Genomic DNA, 16,967 nt, shown 5'->3' with positions numbered 1-16,967 from the left:
TGGGAGGCACTGGTGGAAAAAGGAAAGGCCTCTGCCACGCAGGAAAGTTGGTTTTACTCCAAGCTTCAACACCTTATGATTATTGGGGCTCATCTCAGGCACAGACATTTCACCTTTGAGCCTCAGTCTTATTGCCCTATGTGATAGATATCATCAAAATTGGAAAGGGCATTGAGTTGTCAGAGCTGGCAGGATTACTTTCGGCTCTCTGAATTTGTGTTCGCCAAGCCCCAGTGTTTAAAAAAAGATAGTCCTTCCTGGCCTCCACTGTCTTCTACTGTCTTGTACTGATGGTACACAAGGCCAGAGAAGGTTGCCCCAATTCACCCAGCTTTCCATGAAAGTTCGATGGAACAGAGAAGCACAGCCCAATGTAAAGTCAATGATATGACATTCTGTTAACTGGCACTTTAGCACATGGCAAATGTGGTGCTAATTGGGGCTTGTAATGATGGCCTGGAGGCCTCACAAAATCCTGAAGTGTCTTCTGAATCATCAAACAGTGATTATATTATGGTCAGTCCTTTCATGCTAAACACATTGTACTGTATTTGATTCTTTGGAAATTGGTGATTCCTGTGGTAATTCTTTTTTTTTTTTTTTTTTTTTGTGGTACTGGGGCTTGAACTTAGGGCCTTCACCTTGAGCCACTCCGCCAGCCCTTTTTGTGATGGGTATTTTTCAAGATAGGGTCTCGCGAGCTATTTGCCTGGCTGGCTTTAAACCGCGATCCTCCTGATCTCTGCCTCCTGAGTAGCTAGGATTATAGGTGTGAGCCACTGGCCCCCAGAATATTATATTAATGTTAGATTAATTATATTAACCAGAATATTAGATTAACCAGAACACTTGGTTCCCTGCCTGCTCCATATAATGGAAAGTTTACTGGATAGTTGCTGCCTTTAAGTAGCCTGACCAACGTGACAGTTTGATCAGGGGTGGCTCTGCTTGCCTTCTTTCTTCTGCTGACCTCTCTGGGGTCTGGGGATTGTTGAGTTAACAACTGTGGCTTGGGAGAAAGATGGTAGTGTTGCTTCCAAGGAAGGTGTCAGATCTCCTGTAGTGAGAAACCAGGCCAATTCAGGATTGTACTATTGTTGTTAGCAGAGTTGAAGGGAGAATGGAGAGAGAAAATGGCCTCTTGGCAAGGTGTTCCAAGAGGATAGGAAAGGTGCCATCTGTCTGGGGGTGGTCTGGGTGGAGGGGAAGTGCTTGCCCAGTAGTGAGTAACAGCTACAGCAGTGGTGAGGGAGGGGCCAGGGAGAAAGCTGCATCCCTGAACTCTTGGCAGTACAGTAGGAGGTGGGATGAGTTTAAGGGAAGAGGGCCTGCTGTGTTGCATTTGAGCATAACTGAGCCAGGCTGTGGCACAGGAAAGGAGCTCCTTGCTCTGCTGTTCCTGAGACTCTTCTTTTGTGATGATTCTACTGGGTCAGGGTGCTCCATCAGCAAGATTTGTGGGACCAGATAGTGAGCAGAGCTAGTGAGCAACACTAGTCTGCCCTTCCTCACCCTCTACTCAGCCCCCATTTCCCAACCAGCAGGAGCCTGTGGTTCTTTCCTGCCCCTCATACAATGCTTGGCTCCTCGTAAGCACTAAGCAAGAGTTTGTGAAATGAATTCAAGTGACATGGTACCGTGAATGAATAAGAGTTTATGCTTTTAGTATATAGTTGTATGACATTTTGGACTCTGTAAAACACATTTTGGACTCTTTTTTTGTGGCACTGGGATTTGAATTCAGGGCCAGCTTGAACCACTCCACCAACCCTTTTTTGTGAAGGGTTTTTATGAGATAGGGTCTCAAGAGCTATTTTTCTGGGCTGACTTTGAACTGCAATCCTCCTGATCTCTGTCTCCTGAGTAGCTAGGATTACAGGCGTGAGCCACCGTCACCCGGCTTGTAAAAGATTTCTTATGAGGTGAAGGATCACATTTGAACCCTAGAATAGCCCTGTGAAGTAAGTAAGGGAAGAATAGTATCCTCACTTTATAAACAAGGAAACAGAAGTACACTTTCCCGAAGTGTACAGCTAATAACTGGCAGAGCCTGAACTTAAACCCAGACCTACAAATTCCTAGTCTGGGGCACACATGTTAATACCATACTTAGTTCTTTGAAGAGGAGGGGACCTGAGCATCTTCTGTATATCCTGTCCACAGGAAGCATCTGTAGCTCCTTTGCTGGTATGGCAGACAGTGACATGGGAAGCCAAGAAGTCTTCCCCACAGAGGAGGAAGAGGAGGTGGCTCCCACCCCAGCTAAGCGTCGTAAGGTGAGAAAGACCCAAAGGGACACCCAGTACCGCAGCCATCATGCCCAGGACAAGACCTTGCTGAGCCAAGGCCGCAGGCACCTGTGGCGAGCCCGAGAGATGCCCTGGAGGACAGAGGCTGCCCGGCAAATGTGGGACACCAATGAGGAGGAGGAAGAAGATGAAGAGGAGGGCCTGGTGAAGAGGAAGAAACGGAGACGGCAGAAAAGCCGAAAATATCAGACCGGGGAGTACCTGACAGAGCAAGAAGAAGAGCAGCGGCGGAAAGGGAGAGCAGGTAAGGCTGGCCAAAGGGGCTGCTGTCCCCACAGTGAGGTTGGCTTCAGAGAACCTTCAGGTATGACTGTCTTTGCGCCTTTGTCTGCCCTATACCAGCCAAAGGCCTCTGAACCCATATAGACCTGGTGCTGTGATCTCCAGCTGTCAGAGGGGGTCATTCAAATCCAGCCTCCAGCATTTGGCCTTGGGTTGAGATCAAATGAGTTTGGACTGACCTGCAGGTGAGCTGAGGACACGAATGCCTAAGTCTTCTGCTTTCTTTTTTTTCCCTTCTTTTGGGGGGTGGGGTACTGGAGATTGAACTCAGGGCCTTGTGCTTGCTAAGCAAGTGCTCTTCCACTTGAGCTCCTTTTGCTTTTAGGTTTTTTTTTTTCAGATAGTGTCTCCTGCTTTTGCCAGGGCTGGCCTCAAACTGCAATCCTCCTACTTCTGCCTTCCAGGTAGCTGGGATTGCAAGTGTACACCATCATACCCAGCCTACTGTTTAGCTTCTTATAGTCATCTGAACCTGTGGGCCAGGCCACAGTAATGTCTTTGGCATGGACCAGCACCATACTAGGGAAGTCTCTGGTTGGCTTGAGGGAGTCAGGTCTTTGGGGAAGACAGATTTATCACCTAGAATTTTAGGTACAAGAAGAAATAGAGCATTGGCTGCGTTTTCTGGCATGCCTCTAACCCTAAACTAAAAAGTATAATGGTTCCCTCAAACAACAGAAAAACTTCAAGTATGAGCCACCATGCCCAGCCCTGGAGTGAGGCTTTGAGGTGACACAAAGTATTATCTTATTTGTTGAACCTGAGTTGTGAAAGTATGCAGCCCAAAGAGAAAACCAGGCATCCTTTGGCCACGTCAAAAATACTGTAAAATGTGATCATGGAGGCACAGACTGTCATGAAAAACTAATATCAGTATGCTTCATTTAAATATGGTTTAGACCCATTCCTATAGTGGGTTTCTAATTGAGTCAAAAGCATATCTCTGTTTCACCCTCTCATTCTCTGACCTCTCCCCTTGAAGCAACAATTGATTGTCTCTATAATGTATTCATTCTGAGCTGCTGGTAACTATCTACAGTCCCTGTATTAACTGAAGTGGAATAACCTTACATTGACTAGGCAGTAGATTCTGGATTTGCTATAATGCAAAGAAGGCTTAACCTCATTTCTGGCTCTGTTTAAGTGGAGATACATATTATACCTATCTGGATCTATGCTCAAGAGAGTAATTGAGTTCATTTTCATCAACTGTGTGAGTGAGTGGGGCAATTTTCTTTTCCTTTTGCCAAAACCATAATGGATTGGTCATGAATGAGTTGTCAAACCATTGCCCTCAGCCACTTGTGTTAGGATGAAGAGGAGCTTTTGTATCACCTGATCTCTAATGAAGGGCAGTTTCCTAGCAGGGAAACTTCCTGTGGAGCTATTGGTTCTTGTAACCAGAGGACCTTTGAGCTTGCTGGGTCCCATTTGCCACCCAATGCAGAGGCAGAGAGAGCTCTCCACAGCATTCATGACAGGGAGCTAGCTAGCCTTTGTTTGAGCACCTCGAGTAACATAGTGAACACCAATGATCAAAGCATCCTGTTTGAGTTGGGGGCAGCCCCAATTGTCGAATAATAGATCGTCCTCCTTCTGTGGATGCCTCTAAGGGTTATACATTGAGGTGGCTGGCTTTGGCACATGGTCTAGTCACCAAAGATGCCAAATTTGATGATGGCATCTTCATGTAGGAATTTTCTGACATGCATCTCCTCAGAAAGCTCCAGTCCTTTCTACCCCTACCTGTCTTTCATGTCAACATCAGAGAAGCAGACAACAGCGGAACTAGGCAGGTCACCCTGCTCCTATCTGAGCCCCATGAACTTTCCTTTATCCTGGGCTTGGCTGTCTCCCTTCTTGACCTGTGGAGGGGGTGGAAAGAACCATTTCCACTCACATACCCATTAACCTCCACTCACTGCTCTTTCGTGTGCTAACTTAAAGCCCTGTTCCCATGCAACTGAATAAACTCCAGAGCCCACCCTGCCCTGGGTAAATGGAGTAGGGGTTGTTTCTTTTCCTGTGGCATTGAACACTTCAGTATGACTTCCCTATGCTTTCTGAGATCCTCCCAAGGTATGGTTCTGTTCTTTGCTCTTTTGGCTCAGCCCAAACTTGTTGCATCAAAAGCCCTGGGTTAGAGTGATCTGGTTGAAAGTATCATTAGAGACCATCTAGCATAGTAGTTCTTGAATAGGTTCTGGGGACCTATTAGTGGGCTGTGGCTACTTGGGAGAAAGAGATGATATGACAGCTGGCCTCTTAAGACCGGTGCATAAGCTATAGCCAACTCCTCATACTGGAATGTTGACTCCCACATCTGGATCTGCCTTTGGCAGTGTTGCACATGAAAGTCCATGTCAAGTTTAGGGGAAGTGAGTGAAAACTCTTGGCTCTCAATTCCTTCATTTCACAAATGGGAGAAACTGAGGCTATAATGAATTCACTTCACAGATACACTGATCTGTTGCCATGTGCTAGGCCTGGAGTTCAGTACTGCGGGGCAGAACACACAGTCATGGCCCCACCTAAAAAGCTTGCACTTAAATAATACTATAATAATGATGCCTTACTCTTAATAACACTTTCTAGAGGGGTTTACACATATTACCTCATTCAATTCTCTTACCAGTCCTGGGATGTGGATTATATATTCTCCCCACTTATAGATATGGAAACTGAAGTTCAGAGGGATTATGACTTGCTTCTGCCCAATCATAGTTAATAGCTAAGCCACACAACTGGATGCTAACAGACAAGGGTAAACACAATGTATGGCTCCTACACATAGGGTTTAGGGCAGAGCCTGTGGGGTGAGTCTCTTGCTAATGGAGTTCCCAGTGGGTCTTTTTGAAATTAGAATGCTCTGTTCAGCAAACTGTGGCTAGAATTAGAACTGTTGCCAGTGTGTCCCAGTGACACCAGTGACTTGATTTCCAACCAGGGAAGGTAGCAGGTTTCTACCACTGCCTGCCAGCTAAGTAGGTCCATAGCACCTTCTGGTCTTTGGGAGTTTCCATTAATTGGATCTTTGTGTCCTCAGACAGTCACAACGAGGGCAGTCAGGTGGGGAGAGCAGAGATCATAAAGGTAACCATTCTACCCTGTACTCCCCACTTGAGTATCAAGCACTTGATACTTAACTTCAGTGGAGCTACTAAATTTGTCTTCATTTTATAGAAAGAGATAAAGGGGGTGGAGAAAAGACTGAAAAGAAATTCTGAGTTTCTCTTGGCATGGGGGAAGTCCTTTATAAATTACCCTCATCTTGGGGACAGCCAGATGGGCTACCCGCTGCTGGCAAGGCTGGGAGCTATCTCCTTCTTGTAGAGTGGTGGCTCACTCCTATAATCCTAGCTATTCAGGAGGCCCCATCTCAACCAGTAGAAAACTGGACATGGTAGCGCATGCCTGTCATTTCAGCTATGCAGAAAGGCATAAACAGGAGGATTGTGGTCCAGGTTGGTCAAGGTATAAAAGCAACAACCTATTTGAAAAATAATGAAAGCAAAAAAGCTTAGGGGCTTGGCTCAAGTGGTGAAGCACTTGAGTTCAAACCCCCGTACCACACCCCCGCCAAAAGAAGCAGCATTTATTGGAACAGTCAGCATTGTACTACATGCCAATAGCCAATAGTTGCACAACTTAGCATTGTGATTTGAATCCCCAAAGTCCTTGGATTCATCTTAGAGGACGGTATTGCTTTTCAGTGTTCCATTTCTCTGACAGCCATTCTTTCCTGTTGCTTACTCAGATTTAAAGGCCCGTAAGCAGAAGACTTCCTCCCAAAGTTCAGAGCACCACCTCAGGAACAGGAACCTGCTCTTGTCCAGCAAAGTCCAGGGGATCTCGGATTCACCAAATGGTTTCCTCCCAAATAACCTGGAGGAGCCAGCCTGCCTTGAAAATTCAGAAAAGCCATCAGGAAAACGAAAGTGCAAGACCAAGCACATGGCAAACTTGTCAGAAGAGGCAAAGGTGTGTAGTCACCAATGGGGAGCAATATAGGGGAAGGGATGAGCTAGAGGGGGCAAGCTTTCCACCAAGTCTTTCTGACAGGAATCTTCTCAGGGAGGAGTGAGGGAGGGATTGGATGGAGAGGATCAAATTAATCCATGTTGGTAAAAGTATTTTAAAGTAGTTCTAGAAAGGTTGAGGGACAGATTTGAACAATGGGAATTAAAGTTATAGCTAACTATAGGGTTTGGCCCATGCTGGATTTTCCTTCTCGTTTGAGTTAAAGAAGAGTTGAAGAATATGGCAGGATGTTAGCCTGAATAGCTTGTTAACATCCAATCAAGACACTTTTGTCGGGGCTTAACTCACTGGAAACCAACCGGGGAGCTTTCTGAGACAATCAAGGTAGAAAACAAGTTCTATAAGCCAGGATTTTGATGTCTAAACTAAGATTGCTTGAGGGTGGGGTTGAAGGAATTCCACTTGGGCCCAGGTTATTTCCTCCCTCATTCCCTATTCCTTTGCTTCTGGTGGGAAACTTAGGAGCAAGTCAGTGGGTACTTACCAATCAGCCATGCCCCACCCCGTTTAGAATCACCATTTCATTTGAATCTCATGTTCACAGCATTGGTGTTGTGTTCTATAGTGTACCATTGGAAAAAAAATCAGAATTCTAAGTGAACTTTACATTTGAAAGAAGTGAAAGTTCAATGTGTACCCATGATCTCTACTTGTCATTGATAACAACAATAAGAAGCCCATGTTGGGCTGGTTTGGGTGGTTGTGATTCTTACTACTCTCTCCACTTCCCAAGCAGGGATTCCTGAATGGCACTAGCAAAGAGTGGGTGCTTGTCTTCCCCACTTTCCTCCTTCTCCCTCCTGGAACCTTGTTCCAGCTCAGACAAGGCACTCAAGTCTATTTGCTCATCGTTAAAAATGGAGCTGATACTCCATGCCTTTTCTGTCTCACAAGAGTACTTGGGGAAACAAAGGAGGCAATGTCTGTGACAGTCTTTGATAACCATAAAGTGCTCTCCGGAGGTTGGTGTGCATCCTCATCCTTCAGGTGGAGGCAAGAATGAGGGCACAGAGTCCCAGTGTGGTCTCGCATGGTCTGGCGTGGCCTGGCATCCATTCCCTCCAACACACCGAGTGGGGAAAGACCAGGTAGAAAAATAAGGAACCCTGTACTGTGCTAAGTGCATCATTCATATTGTCGCTCTTCATTTGTGGAGTGGGATTTGGAGGTAGACACTTTTATTATGTTCATTTTACAGTGAGGAAACTGAGGCTTAGGGAGGGTAAAGGACTTGTGTGAGACCACTCAGTGGTTCTGAGTGCCAGCATTAGGACATGAAGCAAGTCTGCCTGCCTCCATAGCCCCAATTGGTCTGTGTGCCTTGCAGGCTCCGAATGAGTGGCTTCTGTCTGCATCTCAGAAGACACTGGGGGAGGGGGTGGTTGGGCAGGAAACGTTGCAGCCCTGAGTAGCTGTGGCAAAAGGTGGGGATCTCAGGCTGGTGTCCCCCTCCCCTTCTACTGAGACACTCAGGCAGGCGGCCCCATCCCACACAAAGGTGACTGACACTCAGCCACACACTCTGATGCTTCTGTCTGGTTGTTCTGCCAGGCAGTGTGTCTGCTGAAATGTTCTCTTGGAGAGGGTTTTGTCCCTCCCTAGGGCCTCCCTTTCTCCCTCCTGCCTTTCTTTCTCTCCCAGTCACCACCACCTGCTGCAGTTGCCCCCATGGCATGGGGCTTTGTAGTGGGAAGCAAGGCAGTGGGAGGGAGTTGGGGGGAACACTCCTGAAACACTAAAGCAGGGTATTGGCCAAGAGCTTCTTCCCACAGGGGCTCAGAGCCAGGAGGGAAACAGGAGAGGGGGAGGGGTCCCCCTACTTGTTCTTGCTCCTCCCCCTCTCAGGCAGTCTCCCTCCCTGTTTTCTGGCAGCTCTGGTCCCCAGAAGGAGAGTCACCCTTTAGCTTCTGGCTTAATTTAGCAAAAACCTGGACACTTTACCCAGCATCCTCCAGTTCTGCCATTGTATGCTTCAACCTCTTGGTGATAAAATAGCATTATGTCCTCATAGCTGCTAGGAATTGTACCTCTGCCCTTTTGGGATGGAGACTGATTGTGACTTTTCATGATCTTGGGATTTACCAGAGTAAACAAATGCCTTGAACCCTCATCTTTTCTGTGCTATGGCTCCTTTTCTGACTTCATGTCTTTCTAGATAACTTTTTTGGTTACCCAGGGCTCTGCACATACCTGGCTTGAATCAAGTTAACACATATTTGTTGTGATAATGTGCCCAGCCCTGAGTCCAGTGCTATAAGAAACAGAAGAGAAGGTGACAGTGTGAATTGTGCCCCAAAGGAGCTTAAGAACTAGCAAGGGAGTTGGGTGTGGAAGCTAAAGCAGAAGGATCACTTGAGCCTAGGAATTAGAGGTCAGCCTAGGCAACATAGTAAGATGTGGCCTCAAAAGCTAAAACAAAACAAAAAAACCTAGCAGGGGAGGCAAGACTTAGCCATGAAACATGAGAATGAAGTAAGAAAGGGAGACATCACGCTCGGATTATGTGATTTGGAGTGAGTGTTCTCGATGTACAGAAGGAGGGCAGTGGGATGATAGTGTAGAAGATACAAGAGTTAAGTGAGGTGTGGATGCGAGGGATTGGGGTAAGTATATATATTACCCCTATTACAGTATAACAAATCACTCTAAAAATAATGCTTAACATAATAAGTATATTTTGTCTCACACAATTTCTGGACCTCAGAAATTCAGGAGCAAGTAGCTTAAGTGGGCCTAGCATGGAGTCTCTCATGAGGTTGCATTCAAGGTGTCAGGCAGGGCTACATTCACTTGGAGGCTAGACTGGGACTGGAAGATTTGCTTCAAGTGTAGTTCACTCATGGCTGGCAGGTTAGAGCTGGCAGTTAGTAGGAGGCCTCCTTCCCTTGCCCTGTGGCTCACCCCAAAGAACTGCTTGAGCGTCCTCATGATGTGGGGTACTGGCTTTCCCTACTTGAGAGTGAGTGATCCAAAAGAGAACAAGGCAGAAACCACAGCATCTTTTGGACCTGACCTTGGAAGTCACACACCATCTTTTCTGCAGTCTCCTATTGGTTACACAGGTCAGTCCTATCCAGGGTAGGAAGGGGCTACACAAGAGCATAAATACCAGGTGATGGGATCCTCAGGGCCCATCTTGGAGACTGACAACCACAATCTGCCCTCTGGCCTCCAGTGACTCATATCCCTCCCACATGCAAAGTAGATTTACCCCTCCCAAGGCCCCTCAAGGTCTCATCAATTTATGGCATCAGCTCCTTGTTTAGAATCCTGTCATCTGGGCTGGCGGAGTGGTTCAAGCAGTAAGAGCGCCTGCCTGGCAAGTGTGAGGCCCTGAGTTCCAACTCCAGTGCTGCCAAAAACTAAAGAATCTTGTTATTTAACTTAGGTCCCAGTGCAGATGAGGCTCCTTCTGCCTGGTTTGGTGAGTCCAACTCCTTGAGCGCAGTTCCTTCCCATCCATACTCCTGAATTAAAGACACAAGTTGCCCATCTCAAAGACCCACTATGCCATTGTAGAATAGGCATGGGAACATTCCAGTTCAAAGGGGGGAGAAAGGGAGGTACCCAGGAGTCATTCACGAGGTCAGGACTCTCCTAACATTTTGTGCTTCCCTTTGTTGTAGTTTAGTGCCTCTATGACCCTGCATGGGAGAAAGTGAGCCTTGTCTTGTCATTAGTGGATGGCAGAGGCAGGTTTTCAATATAGCCCAGTCTGGTTCCCAACACTCCAAGTGGGCTTGAACATGATCTGAGGACATGGTGTAGTAAAAGATGGGAAAAAGCCTATGAGGTTGAGTGTGGATGGAGGTTGGATTTTTTTCTTTTTAGTAGTACTGGAGTTTGAACTCAGGGCCTTGTGCTAGGCACACACTCTACCACTTGAGCCACACCTCCAGTCCTGGAAGTTTTTGCAATGAGAGAACTGTGACTGTAGTCACATTGCTATATCTGCTCTTCTTTGTCCTCATTACTTAGAGATATGGCTTATCCAGATCTCAGTGAGTAGGGATTGAGGCAGGTAGAGAAGGAATGCAGAGTGCTTGGGAGAAGCTGGGATGTGCCCCCTCTATCCCAGAGTTCCAATCCATTCGTCATTGGTTTACAGGGCTGAGGATCTGCTGTCCCCCAGTGGGATGGAAATGCATGGGAAACTGTGCTGGTCTTGGACATACCTCATATGGCTAGTGACTGGCCCAGCCTCTAGCCTCAAAGCTGAGAGTGATCCAGATCACTTGAGGTACTGTCAACAAAGCACAATATGAGCGCAAATGAAGTGAGATGGTCTTGGAAGCCAAGTGACATGGCCATGATGAATGGGATATGGTGCCTAGCCTGACCCAGGACCACATCTCTGCTTCCCAGGGCAAAGGTCGTTGGAGCCAGCAGAAAACACGATCTCCCAAATCTCCCACCCCAGCGAAGCCCACAGAACCATGTACACCCTCTAAATCCCGAAGTCTTGGCCCAGAGGAGGCCTCGGAGTCACCTACAGCCCGGCAGATCCCTCCAGAGGCACGGCGGCTAATAGTGAACAAAAATGCTGGTGAGACCCTCCTACAGCGAGCAGCTCGTCTAGGCTATAAGGTGAGTCCTGTCCCATCCCATCCGTCCATCCCCTTCTCCCCCCAAACAGCAGGATGGCATTGGCCTAGGCTTCTGCAGAGAAGCTGCCTGCCATTGGTGCTTCTGGGGCTTGAGTCCAACTGTCTCCCTGTACTGCCCATATTGCTGATGGGGCTGCCTTGCCCCTTGTCTGATCTCAGTGTGTGGGAATGCAAGCTCATTTGAATGTGAAGTTGGGATAAATGCAATTGAAATGGTAACACAATATCATCTCCTACATTCCTAGGCTAGGAAAGGGATTTCTGGATTTTCACTTTGTCTTGAATTTCCCTGTGTGGTGGCTCCCCCACTCAGAGAGGAGCAAGAGGCCAAGAGGCAATTATTACTCACACTTCATCTCCTCCAGCTTCTTCTGCTTCAGGTGGAGGGGTCAGGGGCATGTTCAAGGGACAAAGCCGAGCTAACCCTACTTCGTATTACCTCCCTAGACTTGGGAAAGAAGGCAGGAAAGGGAGCTGGCATTTATTAAGCACCTCTTTTATCATGTTAAGAACTTTGAGTAGGGGCTGGTAGAGTGGCTTAAGTGGTAGAGCGCCCGCCTAGCAAGTGTGAGGTCCTGAGTTCAAACCCCAGTGCCACCAAAAAAAAAAAGAACTTTGACTATAGTAAGCCCGTGAAGGTAGATTTTATTATCCCCATTTTACATGTGAGAAAATCAGGGCCTAGCAATGTTAAGTGATGTGTCCAACCAAGATCGCTGAATACTACCAATATATGTGTCTGAATTGAAACCAAGGTCTTCTGATTCTCAAGTGCCAGGGTAGAAGTGGAAGAGTACGTCATTCACCATGATGAAATTACATTGGCACACATTTCTATCGTTTCCCACTTTTTGCTGATATGAACTCCCTTCACCATGTATCTTTGCTGATGATTTTTCTTCAGATGAGATCAGGCATGTTCAGTGTGGTATGGCCGTAGACTGATGATTTCTTCAGAATTTGCTCCTAGTGTGGGTTACAAAATATGCCTTCTTTTCAAGACCTTCTAGAAGTGTTTCAAGCCTGCCGCTCTTAGTCAAGGCGCAGGAGAGCTGACTTGATGTGTCTTCCCTGTCAAGCACTGCATCTTTCTTTAGCACCTAGTGTGGATGCCTGCATGATGGCCAAGGGATACCCGAAGAGAAAATGATGACTAATCGCTGCCCTCAAGGTTACCTTTCTTATACCAGGGGTCAAACCATCAAAAAAGGTAGCCATTAGAGAAACAAAAGAGGATGGGGCTGGAGCCTGTTGGGTGGGTGGAGAAAATGGTTCAGATGTCTCCATTGGTGAAGAGGGTAAGAGGCTTTGTGTTCTCTCCAAGGCAAAGGCAGCAGGCCAGTTTCTGTATACAGGCTTGGAAGCACCTTCAACCCAGGCACATAGTTGCTCTAGCTAGTCAGCCTGTGAGCTGTGTGGCAGAAGAGCTGAGTGTTGCTGCTCCCCAGAGAGGGCCGATGGCAGTGCCCTGTGGGTACCTTGTTCTGAAAGCCAGGCAGCCAAAGGACACTGCCAGTTCCCCATCCCAGCTTATTCACAGCATCATCCCATACTAAAACTAGGGTGCTTTATGTCACCTGAGTTCCATCTTGGGTCCTATCAACTCAGCCCAAGGAAGGTAAGTATTAAAGTGTGGACGAGTGACAGAATTTGATTGCCCTTGGAACAATTCTGACTTGAGGGGAGAGCTGGAACTGACTACTCTGATATGAACACTGTTCCTGCTGAGTCCAGCATCCAGGGATGGTACTTAAAACAATTCATTCTTCCTTATTCTTGAATTACTGTTAGCAGCTGAACTCACCTCCCCATGTCTCATTTCCCTGCTCTGGGCTGGCTCACAAAAGTCAGGGAGGCGAGGTCTGGGCATGTGAGTTCTGGGTGGACAGGGATACCTCTCTGAGGACCTCACCTCAATGACCACCACCCTGATGAGCGTTCTTAGCCATAAGATATGTCTCCCCACTGCCATGGGAATGGCTCACAGTGGGGCCTGGGCAAGAGGCTCAGAACTGACTTTGTTGGTGAAAGTGTTTTTTTGGTTGTTTTGGTTTGGTTTGTGGTACCGGTGATTCAACCCAGGGCTTCACACATGCTAGGCAAATGCTCTACCACTTGAGCCACAGCCACAGCCCTTGACAAAGGATTTTTGTCCCCCATATAAAGGGTAGGCTCTGAGAATCCTCAGACATTTGGGGGAGCTTTAGAGTCTAACTGAGATGATTCCAAGAATTAGAACTGTCTTTACTTATGGAACTATCCACATCCCCACAGGACGTTGTTCTCTACTGCCTCCAGAAGGACAGCGAGGATGTGAATCACCGCGATAATGCTGGCTATACAGCCCTGCATGAGGCCTGTTCCCGTGGCTGGACCGACATCCTGAACATCCTGCTGGAGCATGGGGCCAATGTGAACTGCAGTGCACAGGATGGCACGAGGCAAGAAGGCGCCTCCTCCCCAAGCACCACCCCCAGCCCCTTACTCTAGAGATCTTGCTGTGGCCTGGACCTTGCAGCATGGCGAGATGCGAGTTGCAGAGAGGCCTTGCCAGGAATTCTTCTGGAAAGACTTCTGTGGATTGAACAGGGAACCAGATAGGGCAGGAGTGTAAGAGTTGTGGATGGGCAGTCCATACTGGCTCCTAGAGGGAGGCTGAAGTTGTCCAGGGCTCATGCCATCCTCTGCAGCTGTTACCAGGAAGCCTGCTTACCCTTCTTTCACATCATCCCAGTGGGGCACTTGTCTCAGGCAGAATCTGGGGTCTTAGGAACTAAGCCAGAGGCCAATCTTGGGGTTACATTCCAGATTTTATTTTTCTAATTTGATTTCTATGTACTTTAAAAAAATATACCTGCTATGTCTTAGAGACATTGTACCCATTCTGCTCTGTTCTACCAGAGGACCTACTTCCTGGGCAAAATAGACCTGAGCTGCATATCAAGTAGGGGGACCCAAACAAAAAGGTATAGGCTCCATTTGGTCACAGCCTGGTGTGGAGCCACTCTGCCTGTCCCTACCCTTGAACAGTCATGTGGCCCTTCAGTTCTTCTTCCCTGCGTCTGCGTTAACTTTACGCCTTCATTACAGACCCATTCTCTGCTTGAACTCCAGAACTTCCAGTGGAGCCACACTGTGCCCTAGGGACTGTCCCAAGATGCAGGGGAAGATAAGATAGAAAGAGAGAGTAAGGGAGAGAGGAGAAAGAGGTGGGTAGATGGGATAGGGGATTGCAGGCCAGAGGTGGCTGCCCTGCTCTAAGTCTTAGCACATATTATGCTGGAGTTACCCTGGGGTCCTCTCACTTTTTCCCCTGATGTGATAGCCTAAAGCCCAAATATCCCAGTTCCCATTTGAGTCCTATTGTCCTTACCCTATATCACCTCTACAGGCCAGTTCATGATGCTGTGGTCAATGACAACCTGGAGACCATCTGGCTCCTGCTGTCCTATGGGGCTGATCCCACACTGGCTACCTACTCGGGTCAGACAGCCATGAAGCTAGCCAGCAGTGACACCATGAAGCGCTTTCTCAGAGGTAAGTGTGGGTTAGACTTGTAGCTGGCATCCTAGGGGCTCGCCTCAGGCTCCTGACCCTGTCAGGGGACCCTCTTCATCTCTTCTGTTCCATGCAGACAGCTTCCATGAGGCGTGTCTTCCCTCTTCACATGCTTCCTGCAGTGTCTCAGGAACCCCTCACTACTTCAACAAGCCTCTGGTCTTGAGTGTCCACATTGTAGCCTCTTCAAGGACTCCTGTAGCCCACAGGGACCCATTTCATCTTTAGGTGTTGGTACCTGGGGTACACCTCCTTATGGGGCAATAACCTCACTCAGAGATCCAGTTGGGGGCAAAATGTGTTGACCTGTGCTATGAAGGGGATGTCAGTGGCAAGGAAGTGATGCTCATTTTCATCATTTGTTTTTATAATTTCTCCCTATTTGTGATCAAAGTGGAACCCTGGGATACTTCCTGAAGCTTTAGTCCTCACAGCCCTTCCCCGTGATAAGTGTGATCATCCCTCTGCATCCCACTGTCCTGCTTCTCTCCATTCCTGTTTTCCCTTCCCTCACCTACCCCTTCTGATAAAGTATCTGGTGTTCAGGCCCATGGCAAGGGCCACAAACCACTGTGCACTTATTTTTCATGAGCAAGTAGCACTGTTTGTCTATAGGTAGATAGCACTGATTGAGTTGGGCAGGGGAAGGAGAGAAGGAGGGAGTCCAGCTTGGACATGGAGCAGTGGGAGTCTCTGTTCGGACTTGGCCATGGACTATTGGAACCCTACTTCTTGGTAACATCACAGCTTGACCCTTGTGCTTACTTCTTAAGATTGCCCAAGTGATGGAGCATCTGGGAGTGGTATCTCTGAACCCCTTCAGAGGCTTCAGTGTGTTTGCAGTAGAGCTTCTCTTGAACAAGGAGTCAGCTCTCTCCTCTCACCTGGGCTTTGGTTCTGGTTATGTCTGAACCCCACCTGCCAGAGATACAATTCCTAGCTCCCAACCAGTGGCTCATTTGTTTATTGACCAAAGGTCAATAGACTGGGCCACTGATGGTGGAGGAAGAAAGAGAGGGACTTAAACTAAAGGTTCCAACAGAAGAGGAGCAGGTGGGGAGCACTGCCTTCATCCTGAAGGGAGAGGAAGGAGTGATGGGGAGGTTTTGGCTTTTGCTCACCCCCCAGTCATGTCCCAGTCAACCTGATTGAACACTGGAATGTAGGCTTCAGGCTGGGGAGCAAGAGAGCTGCCTTTTCCATTTTTCCTTCTTCCAGTTCTGGGTCCCCAGGGCCTTGTCCTTGAAGGACAGAGAAGCTTTGTGTTGTTCATTTATCCTGGGCCAGTGATGAGGGTTGCTTCCTTTGTCTGAGCCATCACCAGGGGCATACTCTTTGTGGCCTCTTCCCACATACCAGCACTTGTATACTCTCTCTTAGACACATACAAGACACATGCAAGGCTTATCTGCACTCCACTCCACTCCACTGGATCCTCAGGAAAATGTGGCACTGATGAGGATCTCAATATGATAAAGGCTCTATATGAAGCTCTGTCTTTCTAAACTGTTCTAATCCAGGGACCTCTGTAGGCTTGAAACTGTCCTTCAGAAGGTGTTAGGAACACCTGGGTCCAAGTAAAGCAATCTCTGACTACCTTAGTGGTCCCAGACCCTCCTCTAAAACTCCAAAGGAGTTTGAATGTTGAAACCATTTTTCAAGTAGTTAAAAAATTAGAAATAAGCACCCTTCCTCCCTTATTTCTGTCAACATATCCCAACTCCTGGCCAGCCTTTTGGCACCTTCTTAGCTAACTTGAATGCCAGTCATGTTGCAGAATACAGAGAAGACTTCTGGATGCTAGCACTTTCCAGGCAGAGCACCTTCATTCAGGTCTCGTCACTGTTTCTCAGTTCCTCGGCTCCTGACTAATGGGGGTCAGGAGCTGATAGTTTTATAGACTGGGCCACGTCTTCTCCATGCAAAGGCAGGTTTTGTCTGGCTGTTAGGGAAAGATGTAGCAATCCAGGCTACGACCTTGGCCTGACCACCTCCTGCCCCCAATGGAGGTAGGCACTGGCAGGAGCAGCACACACCCAGGAAGGGGAATTTGGGTGAGGGAGAGAGAGCAACACTAAGGGGCTTTTAAAAAAAAAATGAAGTGAAAGTGAAATTCACCTAATGTGACCATTTTAAAGTAAATAATTCAGTGACATTGAGTACATTTATG

The 16,967-nt window shown here is 47.6% G+C and overlaps 1 protein-coding gene across 7 annotated transcripts in view; it reads left to right on the top strand.

Annotated features, from left to right (window-relative positions):
- Positions 1-16,967, top strand: part of Bcorl1 (BCL6 corepressor like 1) — a 66,113-nt gene that overhangs the window by 35,495 nt on the left and 13,651 nt on the right. For all 7 annotated transcript variants that reach the window (XM_074064052.1, XM_074064053.1, XM_074064054.1 and 4 more), the window contains 5 exons: positions 2,164-2,553; positions 6,349-6,572; positions 10,998-11,219; positions 13,514-13,680; positions 14,631-14,776. In XM_074064052.1, the coding sequence (XP_073920153.1) occupies positions 2,164-2,553; positions 6,349-6,572; positions 10,998-11,219; positions 13,514-13,680; positions 14,631-14,776 (1,149 nt within the window). The remainder of the gene's footprint in view (positions 1-2,163; positions 2,554-6,348; positions 6,573-10,997; positions 11,220-13,513; positions 13,681-14,630; positions 14,777-16,967) is intronic.

Source organism: Castor canadensis, chromosome X (genome assembly GCF_047511655.1).
Source record: "Castor canadensis chromosome X, mCasCan1.hap1v2, whole genome shotgun sequence".
Classification (NCBI taxonomy): Eukaryota; Metazoa; Chordata; class Mammalia; order Rodentia; family Castoridae; genus Castor; species Castor canadensis.
This window is presented reverse-complemented; position numbering and strand designations above follow the sequence as displayed.